The 15738-nt window shown below is 45.6% G+C and overlaps 1 protein-coding gene across 3 annotated transcripts in view; it reads right to left on the bottom strand.

Moving 5' to 3' along the window:
* CCNA1 (cyclin A1) overlaps positions 1-8346 on the bottom strand; it is a 9616-nt gene extending 1270 nt beyond the window's left edge. Inside the window, exons 1-7 of one of the 3 annotated variants that reach the window (XM_084768838.1) lie at positions 8052-8346; positions 7083-7271; positions 3438-3684; positions 3142-3266; positions 2717-2868; positions 1341-1545; positions 233-346 (exon numbers count right to left, since the gene is read on the bottom strand). In XM_084768838.1, coding sequence (XP_084624964.1) covers positions 233-346; positions 1341-1545; positions 2717-2868; positions 3142-3266; positions 3438-3684; positions 7083-7247 — 1008 coding nt within the window. In that variant the 5' untranslated portion in view covers positions 7248-7271; positions 8052-8346. Of the gene's footprint in view, positions 1-232; positions 347-1340; positions 1546-2644; positions 2869-3141; positions 3267-3437; positions 3685-7082; positions 7272-8051 lie in introns of all 3 variants that reach the window. The other 2 variants (XM_084768836.1, XM_084768837.1) reach the window with 2 other exon arrangements.
* Between the last annotated feature and the right edge of the window lie 7392 nt (positions 8347-15738).

Raw genomic sequence — 15738 nt, 5'->3', positions numbered from 1 at the left:
AGGGCTTCCAGCAGTTCTGACTGAACTTGGAGGGGGTTGTTGTTGTTGTTGTTGTTGTTGTTGCTGCTGCTGCTGCTGCTGTTGCAGGTGAGTGCTAATGATGTCTTGTAGCCAGTTGTCAGAAACTGATTTTCCCTCAGAAGAGCTATGCCCATTCTGAACCTTGAAACCCCAGGACAGATTTTGTATGAGCCTTGAGTGTGCGCCACCCAGGAAGAAGGAGGAGCCTTACCCAGAAGTGTCTGTTCACAATATAGTTTGCCAGGCAGTAAGCGGCTGCAGCAATCAAGGAAGGGAGGTATTTCAAGAATGGGTCAGCTTCTAAAAGGCTCAGCTCTGCAACATACTAGGCACAAGGGAGAAAAATCTCAGTGGGTTAGAAATCTCAGCCAGGTCCGGTTTGACTAAAATTGTCTGGAAAGGTGGAATTGCCAGAGTCTTCAATTAGTGCCTGATTTTCATTCTGCAAGAACCTAACGATGAGTCCACCACTGTCTGCCTTTCTTTCTTTCCTTTTTCTTTTTAAGATTTATTTATTTATTATTTATACATTATTCGGCCTGCATATGTGCTAGCATGCCAGAAGAGGGCACCAGGTCTCGTTATAGATTGTTATGAGCCACCATGGGTTGTTGGGAATTGAACTCTGGACCTTTGGAAGAGCAGCCAGTGCTCTTAACCACTGAGCCATCTTTCCAACCCTGTGCCTCCTTTCTTTTGCTAGTAGATCAGACTTTATGGTGGTCATATAAGGGAGTTCGGACCTCACGCCTTGAACAGGAAGAGTCATCAGTCAGAAGGCAAAGACATGGCCATATTAAAGCTAGTAATTATTAGGCAAATTGATTCAATTCTCAAGCTCAAGCAATGCCATTGCAGACATGTCAGAAGAAAAATGCTTGGAAAATTCTTGAAGTCATCCTTATTCATCTTAGCATAGCATGTGTACTGCAGATATCCTATGGCAAGCTCATTGGTCAAACCAGAATGTAAATAATTTCAAGTAAAATGTGACTAAGTCAATGGGGCTGCAAATTTCATAATGCTTCAATACCTAGTGAGTTTGAAAAAGACTTAAACAAAACTCAGCCGCCTTCACTTTGCTCCTGTTAAAAGGCACTGCATTGCTCACCTATGAACTGTGTCTCTCAGGGGAATTATGTGACTGTGACCTGCCAACATCCCATCAACAGCAATGTCTTGTGAACAGGTGTCATGTTCTTTAAGTTAACTGCCTTTCACCTCTACAAAGGTGGGAAGCTGGGTGGGGGGGCACACAGAATTGGAGGGTGGCTTTAGCCTCCTGGGCACTGGACGTCCTGGGACGTCCCATGGCATACCTTGGCCAGGTTCTCAGTTCTGATGCACACCCCTTGCCGCCGTAAGTACTGAAGGAGAAACTGGTTGGTGGTTGGAACGGTCAGATCAAACGCCAGGACTTTCAGCAGCAGATGCTCCATCCTTAGTAGCTGTCGCTTTGTGTATGTGTCGTCGGTGATGTAGACAAACTCATCCACATCGGGCGGATATATCTCTTCATATTTCCTGGGGGAAAGTAAAGAATTGTCAGGGGACGGGGAGGTTTGGAGCACATGTCTCTAGCTCCTGTTCTCTCGGATGGCACTGTGGGCTCCTTCGCTTTATACTCTTCGTTTACACAGAACTTGTCACAGAACTGTGTGAGGGCTATAAACATACTGTGAGCTTTTCCTCAGCCCAGGAAAGTATGACAAGGACCTGGGAATCCTGGCAGGTTGGGGGCTCTGAAACACTGAGTCTAAAGGACTAGAAACTTCAGCTGGATCCCTGCTGATTGAATAGACACGGGGTTTCTTTGTGAGAAGAATGCTAGGATTAAACCCGATCACAGAAAAAAAAATCCCATAGCTTTGATTTTTTTGTTATTTGTTTGGGGGGGGGGGTGAAGGGTTGAAGATAATATTCAACTTCATTAATTTTTAGCAAATAATACTGATTAGCCAAGAGAAAAATAACAACATAATTTCATTATCATCATTCTCTTCTTTGTTTTTGTTCTGCTTTCTTTGAGGGAAATGATAGTCTGCTTTTTCTTTCTTTCTTTCTTTCTTTCCCCCACATTGACAGCTAAGACATCTGAGGCCAGAAGAATACAAATTACCATTCAGCAACAGGTCACTTAAGCCAGTTTAGCCACAACCCAGATCTCCTTCCCCATCCAGTGAGGTGTTGTTAGAAGTCAGTGGCAGGAACCAGCTAAACCATTCATCCACCAAGCGTAATGAACAAGCGGTGTTACTCAGTGCTGTCTGCCAGATCAGTACCACAGAGCTTAGGAAACCAAAACCTCTCTAAATAGGATTTTTGCTTGTATTAAAATTCAGCCAAGAGACTGCAGTGCAGAACAGCCAAATTTGAGCTCAAGTCTGAGCTGATGGCTGCTTCAGCTGTGATAGTGAACCCCGTTCTGCACACTTCAAACATCTGACCTGAAGAGTAAGCATGTGGGCAAGATGCACTTCCTCGGCTAATCTGCAAGGAGTATGGCTTTTTATCAAACAAGTATGGATCATTTTAATTGCAAGCACTGTGTTTCTTCAATAAACGGAGGGGGTAAATCAAGTGTTTTGACAGGTGGCATTTCACAAGCTGAAGTAACGCTTACGAAGCCAGGAGGATAGCTGCTGTCCCGACAAGCTGCAATTTCCCTCTCAGAACAGACATGCAGGAAAGAAACCTGTCCAGGAAGTTGACAGCCAAGTACAGGGTCTCGGTGCGGAGTTTATATTCTTCCCCAACCTCCACCAGCCAGTCCACCAGGATGGCGCGCATGCCCTCTGTGATGTCCGGCTGCTTCCTCATGTAGTGAGCCTTGGGTCTGTGTCTTACCTGGTGGAGGAAAAGAGTGCAGTTCTTCAGATGGCTGCATTAGCAAAGACACCACTCCCTACTACTGTTCCCACTTTGTGAAGAAATCTCGGGAGCCGAGAGCAAGGAGATTCTGATCCCCAGCCAAGTCAATCTTTATCACACAATAAAGAGGAGACTTCCTTTTTCTTTCCTTTTATAGGTTCCTTGTGTTTTAAAGATCTCAGTTGGTGCCACGTGCTAGGGGCCACGGTCAAGAGCTTGTAATATTGAACCCGGGGCTGGGGCACTCACTTCAGCCTCTCGCAGGTAGCGATGAATCTCCTCCGCATAGTCCGTTACATTGATCACATCTGAACCGAAATCCGTCGATTCCTCCGACTGGGCATGGGCAGTGGAGTCGACCAGCATTGGAGAAACTGCACAGGTGCAACGAGGTCGGTCAGGTGGGTCGTTTCATTAAAGGCTCACCACGTCCACTCACCCTCGCAGGGACACCGTCATCGCTTCACGTCTCTGCTGCCAACTACTGGGACACTACAGAGAGCTGTGAGCATGGGGTGCCAGCAGCCGTAGGGGAATCTCATTACCTGTGTTGAAATCCAGCAGGAAGTGCAGGTCTGACTTGAGCATGCTGGTGTCTACTTCATACACATCCTCAAATACGATGCCTTCTCTCCCTGGGCAGCCATCTTGCTCTACCTGCTCAGGATCATCCATGTAGATGTCAAACCCATGCTTGGCTGGCTCACTGACTCCTTGGTCAGGGAGCGCTTTCTTTCCAGCTGCAGGGAAGACATTTTCTGATCCAGAAAAACACCTGATTGTTGTGATCTCCTTAAAAATAAAACAAAAGGCCCAGTTACATCGCTTGTTATGCACCATCCACTGTGAGTAAGATGAATGCACGTCACTCAAGCCAGTAGCTTGGGAAAGTAAGAACAAATTACCAGCACACGTATCTAAGCCGGCCATCTGGTGCCCGATGCCGAACCTATGAAACTATGACTTCCCATTTCACTCTGTTTACATTTGTCCTACGGGAAGAATTCTTCTTAGAACTCATCATCTTCCTAACATGGGTATTAAAGAGAATTTGTGACTATAAAAACAAGAAGAGCTGCAATACGCTTCTGGAATTGATTAGTTATCGTGTGCAAGAGGAAAATTGCAAGTTGCCCCTTGCATTTAGAGCATTTTTGCAGTTATTTTGTAAGAACTCAGCAACACCCTTGATACTTAGTTACTGAATCCCTCTCATCCTCTGCTTAAACACCCAACTTCCCATTGCAGGTGTCCACAAAGCTTGCATTTCCTTCCCAGTTATTCTGGGAAACTTGATGACTTTGGGACCCTGTTCTACAAAATGCTCTTTCTTACATGGTATGAAATTTTTTTGTATAATATCATTACTCTTGGGGGGAATTGTTTCTTTTCTTTATCCTTACAGCAAGGAGGGAGTCGTGCATGGACGCCAGGTGAGTCAGGCAGCCTCGGCAGCTGGGCTTTGACTCCTGCAGATGCTGGCACCATTGACTGTGAACATTTTGCTTATACTTAATCATGATGCTTATTGGATGCCACTTTCCAGTTCATGAATTTAGTTTCCATTGAGCAAGTTAAACATGTTCAGTAAGAAAAACAGTTTGTGATCAAATGTTAAGGGAAAAATGCCAAGAGGTAAGTTACAACCAGCCATAGCTCATGTTACTGCTGGGTTTGAGTTTTGTGTGCTCCCTCCCTCTCTCTCTCTCTCTCTCTCTCTCTCTCTCTCTCTCTCTCTCTCTCTCTCTTCCCTTCCCCTCTGTCCGTCCCTCCTTCTTTCTCTTTGTGTATGTGTGTGCATGTGTGTGAATGTGTGCAAGACATTGAGTGAGGAGAAGCAATGTGCAGCAAAACACATCTAGAGAGAGCACTGCTCCCCAAGCTGAGCAAGAAGAAATAATTTCAAAGAAGAAAGAACAGAGCTGGGCATGATGGTGCATGCCTTTAATATCACCATTTGGGAGGCAGAGAGACAAGCGGATCACTGTGAGTTCAAGGCCAGCCTGGTCTACAATGCAAGTCTAGGACAGCCAAGGATACACAGAGAAGCCCTGTCTCAAAAAAAAAAAAAAAAAAAAGAAAGAAAGAAAGAAAGAAGAAAGGAAAAAGGAAAAAAAATCAAAGAAGAATGGTCAATTATGTGAAAGGTATCAATATACCAAGGAAGGGAAAAAATGGAATGAGAGGAGACCCAGAACCAGAGACCATCCAGTCAACGAACCCACTATACTGGCCTGGCCAGGCACATCACTTTTCTAGGCAACTGAGAATACCACACTGTCATCCCACACTGTCACCTTGCTGAACTACCACATACTATTAAAATATCCAATTTCCAAGAAATCCTGCTGTAACTGGGGCAGTAGCTGCACAGAGCTGTGTGGTTGAACAAGGTTGAAGACGGGAAGCAATTGGCACACATCTGTGCGTGGATGGGTTTGGTCCCGCAGAGCGGAGAAATTGAAGAAGGAAGTGAGTTGTTAGAGAGGCGCCTTGAAAGCCAAGAAGTCATGAGGTACTTCCCACAGGTACAAGAGCTGGGGCACATCCATCACAGGGTACACGAGCTGGAACACATCCGTCACAAGACAGGACAGCAGTGACACAGGCGATTATGAAGGGTTGTAGTTGCTGGCTCAAAGTAAACAAGCCTGTAATGCCAACACTAGGGAGGCTGATGTAGAAGGAGGAGCCTGAATTTGAGGCCGCTTAGAGCTACGCAGGTCAAAGCTAGCTTGGCCTAGACTGCCCCTACTCCCTGGGGAAAGTAGGATGCAGTCATCTTCTTCCCTATTCTGAAGGAGCAGGAGCTATGGAAGATTAAGGGGTGAGGCGACAGGCTGACTTAGTGAGCAGACACTTGCTGACAAGCCCAGTGACCTCTGTTCAAGCCCTTGGAGCTTTCACACTTGTCCTTGGCCCTCCACATGAATGCAGTGGCATGCCTCACAGACATACAGCATACGTGTGTACAAGTGCATACACAAGAATAAGGAAATCAAATTATTTTAAACCAAAGCGCAAACAAATAAACAAACAGAAAAGAAAGGAGAGCGAGGCAGGAGATGGCTTTCTCAGGAGGGTCTGGAGGCGTGTGGAGGAGACACCAAGCAGTGGCTCCAGGCAGCACAGGTGTGAGTGTGGGAAAAAGGCCGTTCAGTACAGACATCACTTCCAATTCACAAATTCAGGTCTCGGGCTGTAAGTTTAAAGAAGTGAACAGTTGCTAAGCAAGTCCTGTTAAAATTACTTTCACGCAACTTGACCCAAAGAATTAAAAGGATCATTTTGAGAATCCCCCACCATCCTATCAGAAAGCAGAGGGCTGGAAGGCAGCAGATGATGGGCCTCTGCTGAGCCTCCACCGGAACATTTGGGAGGGTAAAACCATATCCCATCCACCTGCTGACTGGACTCTTGTAGTCATTGGGTACCATAGACCTGAAATATAGATCTGAAGCCTCATTATGAGAACTTGTTTAATAACATGCTTCGGGGAGATTTTACTTTCTATTTCAAAAAAAAAGTTACTGCAGTTTCAGATCTCTCCTCCTCTTAAATGTCTGAATTTTCTGTCTTTGGTGGAAGATCCTACAGTCAGTTAAGAGCAGACAAGAAATATCTCAGGATAACAGTTGAGTTGTAATCTGAATAAATTAATTTTTAAAAATTAAAAAAAAAAAGAAACATCTCAGTGTCCACTTCTTGTCTGTAGTGGTGGAGATGTGTGCTCTAGAAGCAACTTTTACTTTATAAAGTAGGCTGGTGTATCCTGGCACACACGCTGCACCCACTGAACACAGCACCTCGTTCCCTGATCACCTCCTGGTAGCCTGGCTCCTGCTGCTCACCTTAGCCCAGAGCATCTCCAGTGCTGTAGTCCAGAGTAATTGCATCACACCCTTGACTAGCCCTTGAATTACTTAACATATGTTTAACCCAAACCTAGACTAGACGTTTGTCTTTAATGGGGGGGGGGGGCAGGACAACACACACACACACACAACCACACTGCCACAGCAAGCCTTCTCCACAGTTCTTCCCGACAAATACATGTGTGCAAACACACACAAGCACGAATACACACACACACACACACACACATACACACACACACACACACACAAGCTTACTGCCACAGCAAGCTTTCTCCATAGCATATTTCCTGGTGCTCCTGGGTCATTCATTACCTGGCCACAGGTCCTCCTGTACTGCTCATTTTCAGTCAGCACCCCTAGCACGGTTCTCTGTGGAGGATCCTGACCGAGCTGAGCCCGGGTGAGCATCTGACAAGCATCAGGACCTTGGCCCACTGGAGGCAGAGCAACTCCACTCTTGGAGCCCTGGCGACGCATCGCCTAGCAAGCCACAGCCTGCTGCTATCCAGAAAACAGAAGAAGACACAGTTAGTCAACCCTTCAACCTGGGGACTCAGGACTACAGAGAACTCTGGAAGGAAGAGTGCCAAGCCCCAGAGTCACCACCAATTTTTTCGACTTCCCAACAAGCATTCAAGTCCCTAGTGACAGCACAGGCATCAGAGCAACCAACTCAAAACCAAACAATGGTTGAATGGGTTTTAATCTGACCTCAGGCTGAAGAGTGCAGAGAGCGCCTGTCCAAACTCCACATTGAGATTCTCAGCGCACATTGATTTAGAGGAGGGAGACACTAAGCCAAGCCTAGGATCCCTGGGTTTTTTTGTTTTTTTGTTTGTTTGTTTTGTTTTGTTTTCTCTCCCTATCCTTTCTCCCCTCTTCTTGACCTCATATTAAATCCAGAATCCCTGACAGCGGTCAGGTGAGTTCCCTTCCCAAGTGACAAGCAGGTGCTTCTCACCAGAGGAAGTTCCCCAAACCTGCTTGGGAACCCACAGCCGGCCCTGCTTCTCGGGCTCTTCTCTGTTTAGGGCAATTAGCAAGGGCACCCGGGCCGGGGCGGGCGGGGCCGGGAGCCAAGGGAAGGTACCCCGGGCGGAGAGATTCCAGGGGCGCCGGCTCCAGCGGCCTAGGCTGCAGGACTCGCCTCTGAGGACTTTCAACCCAGCCGCGTCTGTTGAACCAGCCAATCAGCGGCCACCCTGAGTCCCAGCCGCGTCGCTTCCATGCCAACCGCGGCGGGCGTGCGCCCTGGTCCTCATTGCCTTGGAGACCACTCACCTACAGCGCCGCCCGCTGATGCTCAGCCCCCGGGGCGTTGCGGGGCTCTGCCTACCGCGCAGCCGGGGGCTCCTGAGCCGCACGACCTGGCCTGCAGGGCGCACAGCAGGGCCCGTCGCCACTCGGCGCCCCTCTGGCCGGCGTCCACAGGGAGGGCGCACGGCGGCCTGCCCACGGTGGCCGCCCTGGACTGTTGTTCCCCAGGAGCCGGTTCCCCCAACAGCCACGAACCCCTCCCGCCAACGTCTCCTGCGCGGCCCGCTCCCGAGAACCCTGGCTCGCTCGGGAGAGCGACGTGGGGCCCTCGGGCTGCGGCGACGGCACCCTCCTGGCCGGCCCGAGGGCGCGGCTCGCTCTCCTTCTCCACCTCCTTTTTCCAGGGCGCCTGCCTCCTGAGCTCTCGACCCTGGGCGGGAGCGGCCTGGGCCACATCTCTGCCCTCTAGGATGGTCAGGCGCCCCACGTGTAACATGGGGAGCTGAGAGAGACTGGGGGCTATAGGGTAACTCGCGGTGCCCCAGTGACCCAGGATAGGTCTTCCCACCAGCACCCCTGAGCTCCAGGAAGAGGAAGGAACGCGGGGAGGCTCTGGGGCTTGGGCGTTGAGGGAGCACAAGGAGAGATTCTGAGCTGGGGTCATTGCACTGGTGACCTGGTCACGTGTGAGGGACTGGGAGCGGGGGGGGGGGGGGGGGTGAGGGGTACAACCAGAAAGAGGGGTCTAAAAATAATCAAAGCAGTTCTTGACTCCTGGAGACCCTGGCACCTGTGGAGGTGACAGGCAAACAGCAAACTGAGTCACATAATTGGTTAACTTTATTTGAAAAATAGTCAATGTATACACACACGTACATTTACACACATGTATGCAATGTACATGCATATATACCAGTATTGTGTATATGCATACATGCATGTATAGATACATATCTTGTTACTGCTTTTGCTTAAAAACAAAAATCCACCCCTAAATTATCGAAGCGATCCCAAAGGCGCTCCAAACTTTAAGCAAAGGTCATCAGCCTGCCTACGTGTATAAATTGATGTGATCACCAGAGAAATGGTTAGCAGATGTGAACTGTCTTGACCAGAAGCCGAAGATTTTAGAAAAAGTGTAGACTCAAAGCCATCTGACTGAGTGGCTTGTGACAAGGACTTTGTGAAACATTACAGCAATGCAAATTGGACGCAGAAGTGCAAAAATTCTTTGTTCCATATGACATTAATTCCTATGTTTCACCCTACCAATTCCCATGCCTTCGTATATAAAATGACACTTGAGGTCCAGGAACATCCTGGCTGCTGTGATAGATATTCCGAAGCCAGCCAGGGCCAAAATTTGCAAGATGTTCTTCCTGGTGTAAGCAGCCTTTGTGACTTCCTGGAAATCTTCCAGAAAGCAAAACCGCTGTTAAGATTGCTGGAGGTGGCTTGAGGTCTGAGCTAACTCCCTCTGAAGCCTAGCAGCAAGTCCTGACAAGAGCCAGAGAGGCTTGGGAGGGACAAGATTTGTCCTGGAGGCTGGAATTTGCTGTGTCCCTTTTGATCTTGTGCTAAACATTGAGGGCGGCTGCTTCTGGAGCCTTCTTTCCAATCCTCTCAATCCCTAGGACTGGAGCTTAAGAGTATAGTCAGGACCTACATGATGTCATCTACAGGGATGTCTATGGTCACTAGGCTGTCTTTACATAGATGAGATTGCCGGAGAAAAAAGAGAATGTGGTATTGGGGAAGAGGGTTGAATAAGACCCAGAATACATTGAAATCCTCAAAGAATGAATGAAAAAGAAAAGAATTGAAATAACCAAATGGAGTCCTGAGATAAGATATGCCTTTTATGATAAAAATCACTTCTTTGAGTAGCTTCCGCCTCATCAAGCCTTAATTTCAAATGAAAATTTATCATTACACCAACAGTCCTTTCTTCTCTGCACACCTTGCCATGCTTGGCAAAGGAGATAAGTTTTTATTTTTCTGACTTCCTTCTGCGCTGCTTCAGTTTCCCACATTAAATTATAATGCTCTGGTCAGATTTTTAAACTGACCACGTGAACTGATTGTGCATATTAACAATAACAACAAAAAATACAACACTTAGTGTTATTGTGCAAACTTTTTTTTCCTATGGAGTCGTGAACAAAGTCAGCTTACTCCAGACAGGACATCAACAGCAGAGCAGCCAGCATAGCTCCGTGAAACAGCGAGTTTATTCGGCTTATTTGGAGTGATCTCCAAAACCCACATCATTGAATTGTCATTCTAGAATGGAAGGTGACATGCCCACAGCTGCACAGATGGAGTCCAGTCCTAAGGACTGGACCTAAATCCCATGACAGTAGTGACAGCCCCAGAAGTACTAACTGAAGGAATAAGACCCACCCCCCCAGGTGGTAGAACCAGCCAGAAGTTATCCCAAAACAAAGAGGTCCAAAGAAGCTTGAGGAGATGGCTCATTGGGTAAAGGGGCTTGCCCACAAGACTGACAGCCCAAACTGGATCCCTGGGAATGATGTGGAGCCTTTGAAGTCCACACACAGGAGCACACACACAATAAATAAACAACAAATGTAAAAGAAACCAGGAAGGAGCAGGGCTACCAGCCTGGCTGTGTGGCTGACCCATTGTTGCTCCTGCTGCTGTTGGATTGTCCTCCCCAACATCAAGACGCAGCCTCTTGGACCCTCTAGCGTAGACCAAAAAGCAGTGTTTCTGCCAGGCTCTTCAAGCCCTTCAGTGTGGAAATGACACTGCTAAGGCATCCCGTTTCATGGACATAGCCGGGTTCACAAACACAGTGGGCAGGGAGCTTCAAGGACACAAACCCCTCCTGTGTAATCCACGCCTTTGATAATATATATCCATTCTATTGGTCCTGCTCCCCTCTGTCTAGAGAATGCTACAGCGAAATTAGGACTAGAATTCAATAGCACTGAAAAGCTCCCATTCCTTATGGGACACCTGGGAAGAAGAAGAATGCTTACCTGAGGATTTTCCTCTATCGGATTGCCTGGTGGACATTTTCTTGTTTTCTTGTTCATAGAAGAGGGTTCAGCCCGTGATGGGCAGTACCACCCCGGGATACGTATAGCAACGGTAGCGGGATGTGAGCCTGGAAGAGAGCCAGTAAGCAGTGTCTCTCCGCATCCTCTGCTCCAGTCGCTGCCTCCAGGTTCCTGCCTGACTTTGCTCAGTGATGAACTGTGACGTGGAAGTAGAAAATGAAATAAATCCTTTCCTTCCCAAGCTGGCTTTGGTCAGTGCTTGATCCCAGCAACAGAAAGCCAACCAGGACACAGATTGGTACCAGAGTGGGATCTTTCTATGACAGACCTGACCATATTGTTTTTATGGAGGGATGTGGGAAGCTTTTGAAGTTTTTTTTGTTTTTTTTTTTGTTGTTGTTGTTGTTTTGTCTTGAAAAGCCATCAGGTGTTCAGAGCTTATGGGAGTTTGGAAAATAATACTGAGGGAAATGCAGACAATGGAGTCCTGGCTTGGAAATCTCAGAGTCCCTCAAAGGCACTACTAGGGTAATTGGAGTGATATATTTGAATTAAGAATCTGAAACTGAAGACTCTGCTCTACTGGAACAATAGAGCCAGTCAGCTGCAACTGAAAAATCAGCTGTGATTAATAAGAGACCAGCATCTTTGAGTTGAAATTTTCCTTGGGGGGGGGGGGCGGTCAGTTTACAGAAGCTGTGATCCAGTCGAGTGTGGGGGCAAGGCTGTGTGCATCAAAGCTGGCAACAGAGCTTGGCAAATGATGTATCCCATGTGGTGCTGACATTAGCACCATGAAGGCTGCAAGACTGAATGCATAGAGAGAGAAGTTGACCCCTGCCACATAGTGGCAGGGTTGGAATCCCTGAAGAGGCTAAAAGAGGCATTGGTAGCCTCACCTGCAGGGCAGGCCCCAGTGTATTAGAGACACCAGAACCATGGGATGACCATCACGGACAGTGGAAGGTGCAGAGTGGAGCCAGCCTAAGCCTGCTAGACAAACTGTGTGCTGTGCATGACAGAGGCAGAGAAGTGGAAATACCCAAGGCCCTTGGAGCCAGAAGATCATGAGTGAGTCCCTGATCACTGCGTTATTTTCGATGTTGGATTCTAGTTTTGCTTTGATCTAGTTGTGATTGTGCACTGGCTCTTCCCTCTTGGAGTAAGAAAGCCCTTGGCTTGGTTTAGAGACTTGAATTTTTTTTAAACGTTTAAATCATTGGGATTTTAAATGTGTACAGTGCTTTCTGTTATGATAGATGTGAAATCCTGAGCACAAACAAGAAAGGCTATGGTTTTGTGGTGATCTCTTTGAGTGTTAAGTTGATAAGGGATTGGATGCTTTTTTTTTTTTGAATATTTATTGGCTATTCCTGTCTCTTCATCTGAGAACTGTCTATTCACTTCATTTGCCCATTTATTGGTTGACACTTTTGTTTTGGGGTGTGTATAATTTTCACAGTCCTTCATATAGTCTAGATATTAATCCACTGTCTGAAGTTAAGGTCTTTAATCAGTTTTCAATTGATTTTGTACAGGGCAAGAGATATCAATTTATATTCATTTTTCTGCAGGTGGATATTCAGTTTTGTCAGCACAGTTTAATAGTACATCTTTTATCCAGAGTATGTATTTTTACACTTTTGCCAAATATTTGGGGGTCATATCTGTGTGTGTTTCTAGGTCCTGTTTTCTGTTTCATTGGTTTATATGTCTGTTTTTGTACTTGTATTCACTATCCTTGTCATTATGGCTGCATGGTATAATTTGAGGTCAGATGTTTTGATGCCTTCAGCTCATTTCTTCTTCATATTTCTTATTTATTTCTATTTATTATTTCCTATTTATCATTTATTTATTGTCTATTTATTATTTCACTTAGGGTTGCTAAGCTTTCTATGGCCTTTTGTGTTTTTGTACAATGTTTAGGATTTTTCTGGTTCTATAAAGAATGTCATTGAAATGTGACATTTCAGTGAATGGAGATTGCACTGAATCTGTAGACTGCTTTAGTTATAAAGCCATTTCACAATGTTAAGTCGGCCAATCCAGGAGAATGGAAGACCTTTCCATAATCTCGTGTCTTTTTCAATTTGTTTTAAATGTCTAAAAATTTTGTTGTATAGATTTCACACTTCCTTGGCTAAGTTTATTCTTAGCTATTTTTTTTATTTTGAAGGTATTATAACAGAATTACTTTTCCTAATTACTTTCCCAACATCTTTGCTGTTTATATGTAGAACATCTACTGATTTTTGTATGTTGGTGCACCCTACCACTTTACTGAAGGTGCTTTCTCATCTAAAATTGTCTGGTGGTGTCTACGGGGCTCTTGAGTATACAGTCATATCATCTGCACATAGAGATAAGTTTGCTTCCTCTTTACAATATTTTTATCTCTTTGTGTCTTTCTGTTGCTCTAGGTAAGACTTTTGGGCACTACATTATAAAAGTGGAGGGGATACTTGACTCATTCCTGATTTCATAGGAGACGCTCTTGATTTCTCACCATTTAGTAGAATGTTAGCTCTCATCTTGCTATAGGTACGGTATATTATTTTGAGGTATTTTCCATCTATTCCTAATTTCCTCAGGACTCCTATTATGAAAATATATTAAACTTTGTCCAGTGCTATTCTGGAGTCTATTAAGAGACTTTATGATGAATTTAGTTGAGGCTAATTATGTGGCATATTATATGTACTAATTTGTTTATATTGAAACAGTATGTTGGTTAAAACCAACTTAACCCTGGTGTATGCCCTTCTTAATGTGCTCAGGTCTGGACTTTTATTTTCTTGTTACGACATTTATCCAGTTTTGATATCAAGGTAATGTAATTTCTCAGATTTAGTTTGGTAATAACTTTCCATTTTGTGAACTGATTTCAGAATTATTGCTGTTAGATTTTACTTTATGTTTTTGTGGAACTTATAAGTGAACTAAATGAGCCCATCTGGCCTTTGGACTTTATTTGTGAGGAGACTTTGAATTACTACTTCAGTCTCATTGCCTGGTACTGGTTGCAAGTCTTTACGTCTCCTGGATTTGCTTTTGGTAGGTTATATACATTTGGAAATTTCTTCATTTCTTCTTGGTTTCCAGCTTTTTGGAATCTAAGTTCTCAAAGTATTCCTTGGATTTGGGAGAGGCTGTGCATAGTGCCAGACTCATTATTAGTTTTTAAAGAGTTCTTTACCTTTTTAAAAGATTTGTTTATTTATTATTATGTAAACAGTGCTCTGCCTGCATGTACACCTGCAGGTCAGAAGAGGCCATCAGATCACATTATAGATGGTTGTGAGCCACCATGTGGTTGCTGGGAATTGAACTCAGGACCTCTGGAAGAGCAGTCAGTGCCCTTAACCTCTGAGCCATCTCTCCAGCAGAGATTTCTTTGATTTTATTTCATGTGTGAGAGTGGCTTGGCCAGAGTGTCTACATGTCCATCATGGTGGGAAGTCAAAGTAGCAGGAACCTGAAGCAGATACTGCCTCACACCCAGCATGAACCTCCACCTTCCCCTTCCCCAGTTATGCGGCTCAGGAGGCTGCCAAGGGCTGGCAGGGCACAGGGCAGGGAAGTCTTCCCACCTCACTTGACACAACCATGATCTAGTCCCACAGGCATGCCCAGGGGAAGACTCTTCCTCCACTCCCTTAGTTATTTTCTGGCATAGAATACAGGATATAGTAGGCACTCAATTAATATTTGGTCATTACAGAAATTAGTAACATGATGTAAATTATTCCTGGCATACCTGTGGATGTCTTATTTATTTACCGGTCTAATCACTTATCTGAAGTCTCCCTCCCTCCTTCCCTTCTTTCCTCCCTCTCTTCTCTCCTTTATCCCCCCTCCTCTCCACCCCATTTCTCAAGGTCTTATGTAGTTGAGGCCTTCCTGGAACTTACCGTGTAGCCCAGGCTATCTTGAACTTGGATCCTCCTGCCTCAGCACCCCCAGTGCTATGATTTACAAGCATGCACTATCATGGATAATTCACAAACATACTTCTAAATAATCCAAAGTCTTCTTTGATCAATCCAAGACTCATAATCAAGCTCTATTTATCCTTAGATAAAAATAGCTATGCGACTATGTTAAGCCCCCTAATGCTGTTGTCTTTGGCAATTGTCTGGCCCAGACACATCCAAAGCTCTGTTATCTAGCCACAGAACCCCACCCCCCACCCCTCTGATGACCCTTTCCCTTTGGGCTACCCAGTCCATTATCTCCATCAGGTCTTAGGGCTAGAAGGATTTCCTGCCTCAGCATGCAAACTGGTCAGGGCACCACCCACCTTGTACTGTGTGCTACTGTCACCTGGTGGTCACACCTTTTTGTCCCTGCTATGCCTGCTGACCTCACTGCAATGTCCAGAAGCGATGCAGGAATATACATCCTAGATGTAACAGATAGGTATGAGTCTATAGATGGATAAGGTCTTCAAAGACCTCAGAGTCCTACAGAATATGGCATTTTAAGATGTTTATATTGTTGTAGTGATTCTTTGACAATAAGACAGTTTGACTCCTGGCAACACCTCAGGGATGATGATGAGCATCAATGAACCTCCTTGTGAAGATGGCTTCAAATGTGGCAAACAAGCCACTGGGCAAAATGTCCTCCTTTCGACCACTGACAGAGTTCTGCCTAAAATTTGGCAAGCTTGGATGCAGGTA

This window comes from Acomys minous (assembly GCF_964271855.1).
Source record: "Acomys minous genome assembly, chromosome: 19".
In the NCBI taxonomy this organism is placed as follows: Eukaryota; Metazoa; Chordata; class Mammalia; order Rodentia; family Muridae; genus Acomys; species Acomys minous.
Note: the sequence above shows the minus strand (reverse complement) of the source record. Positions and strands in the feature narration are given on the sequence as shown.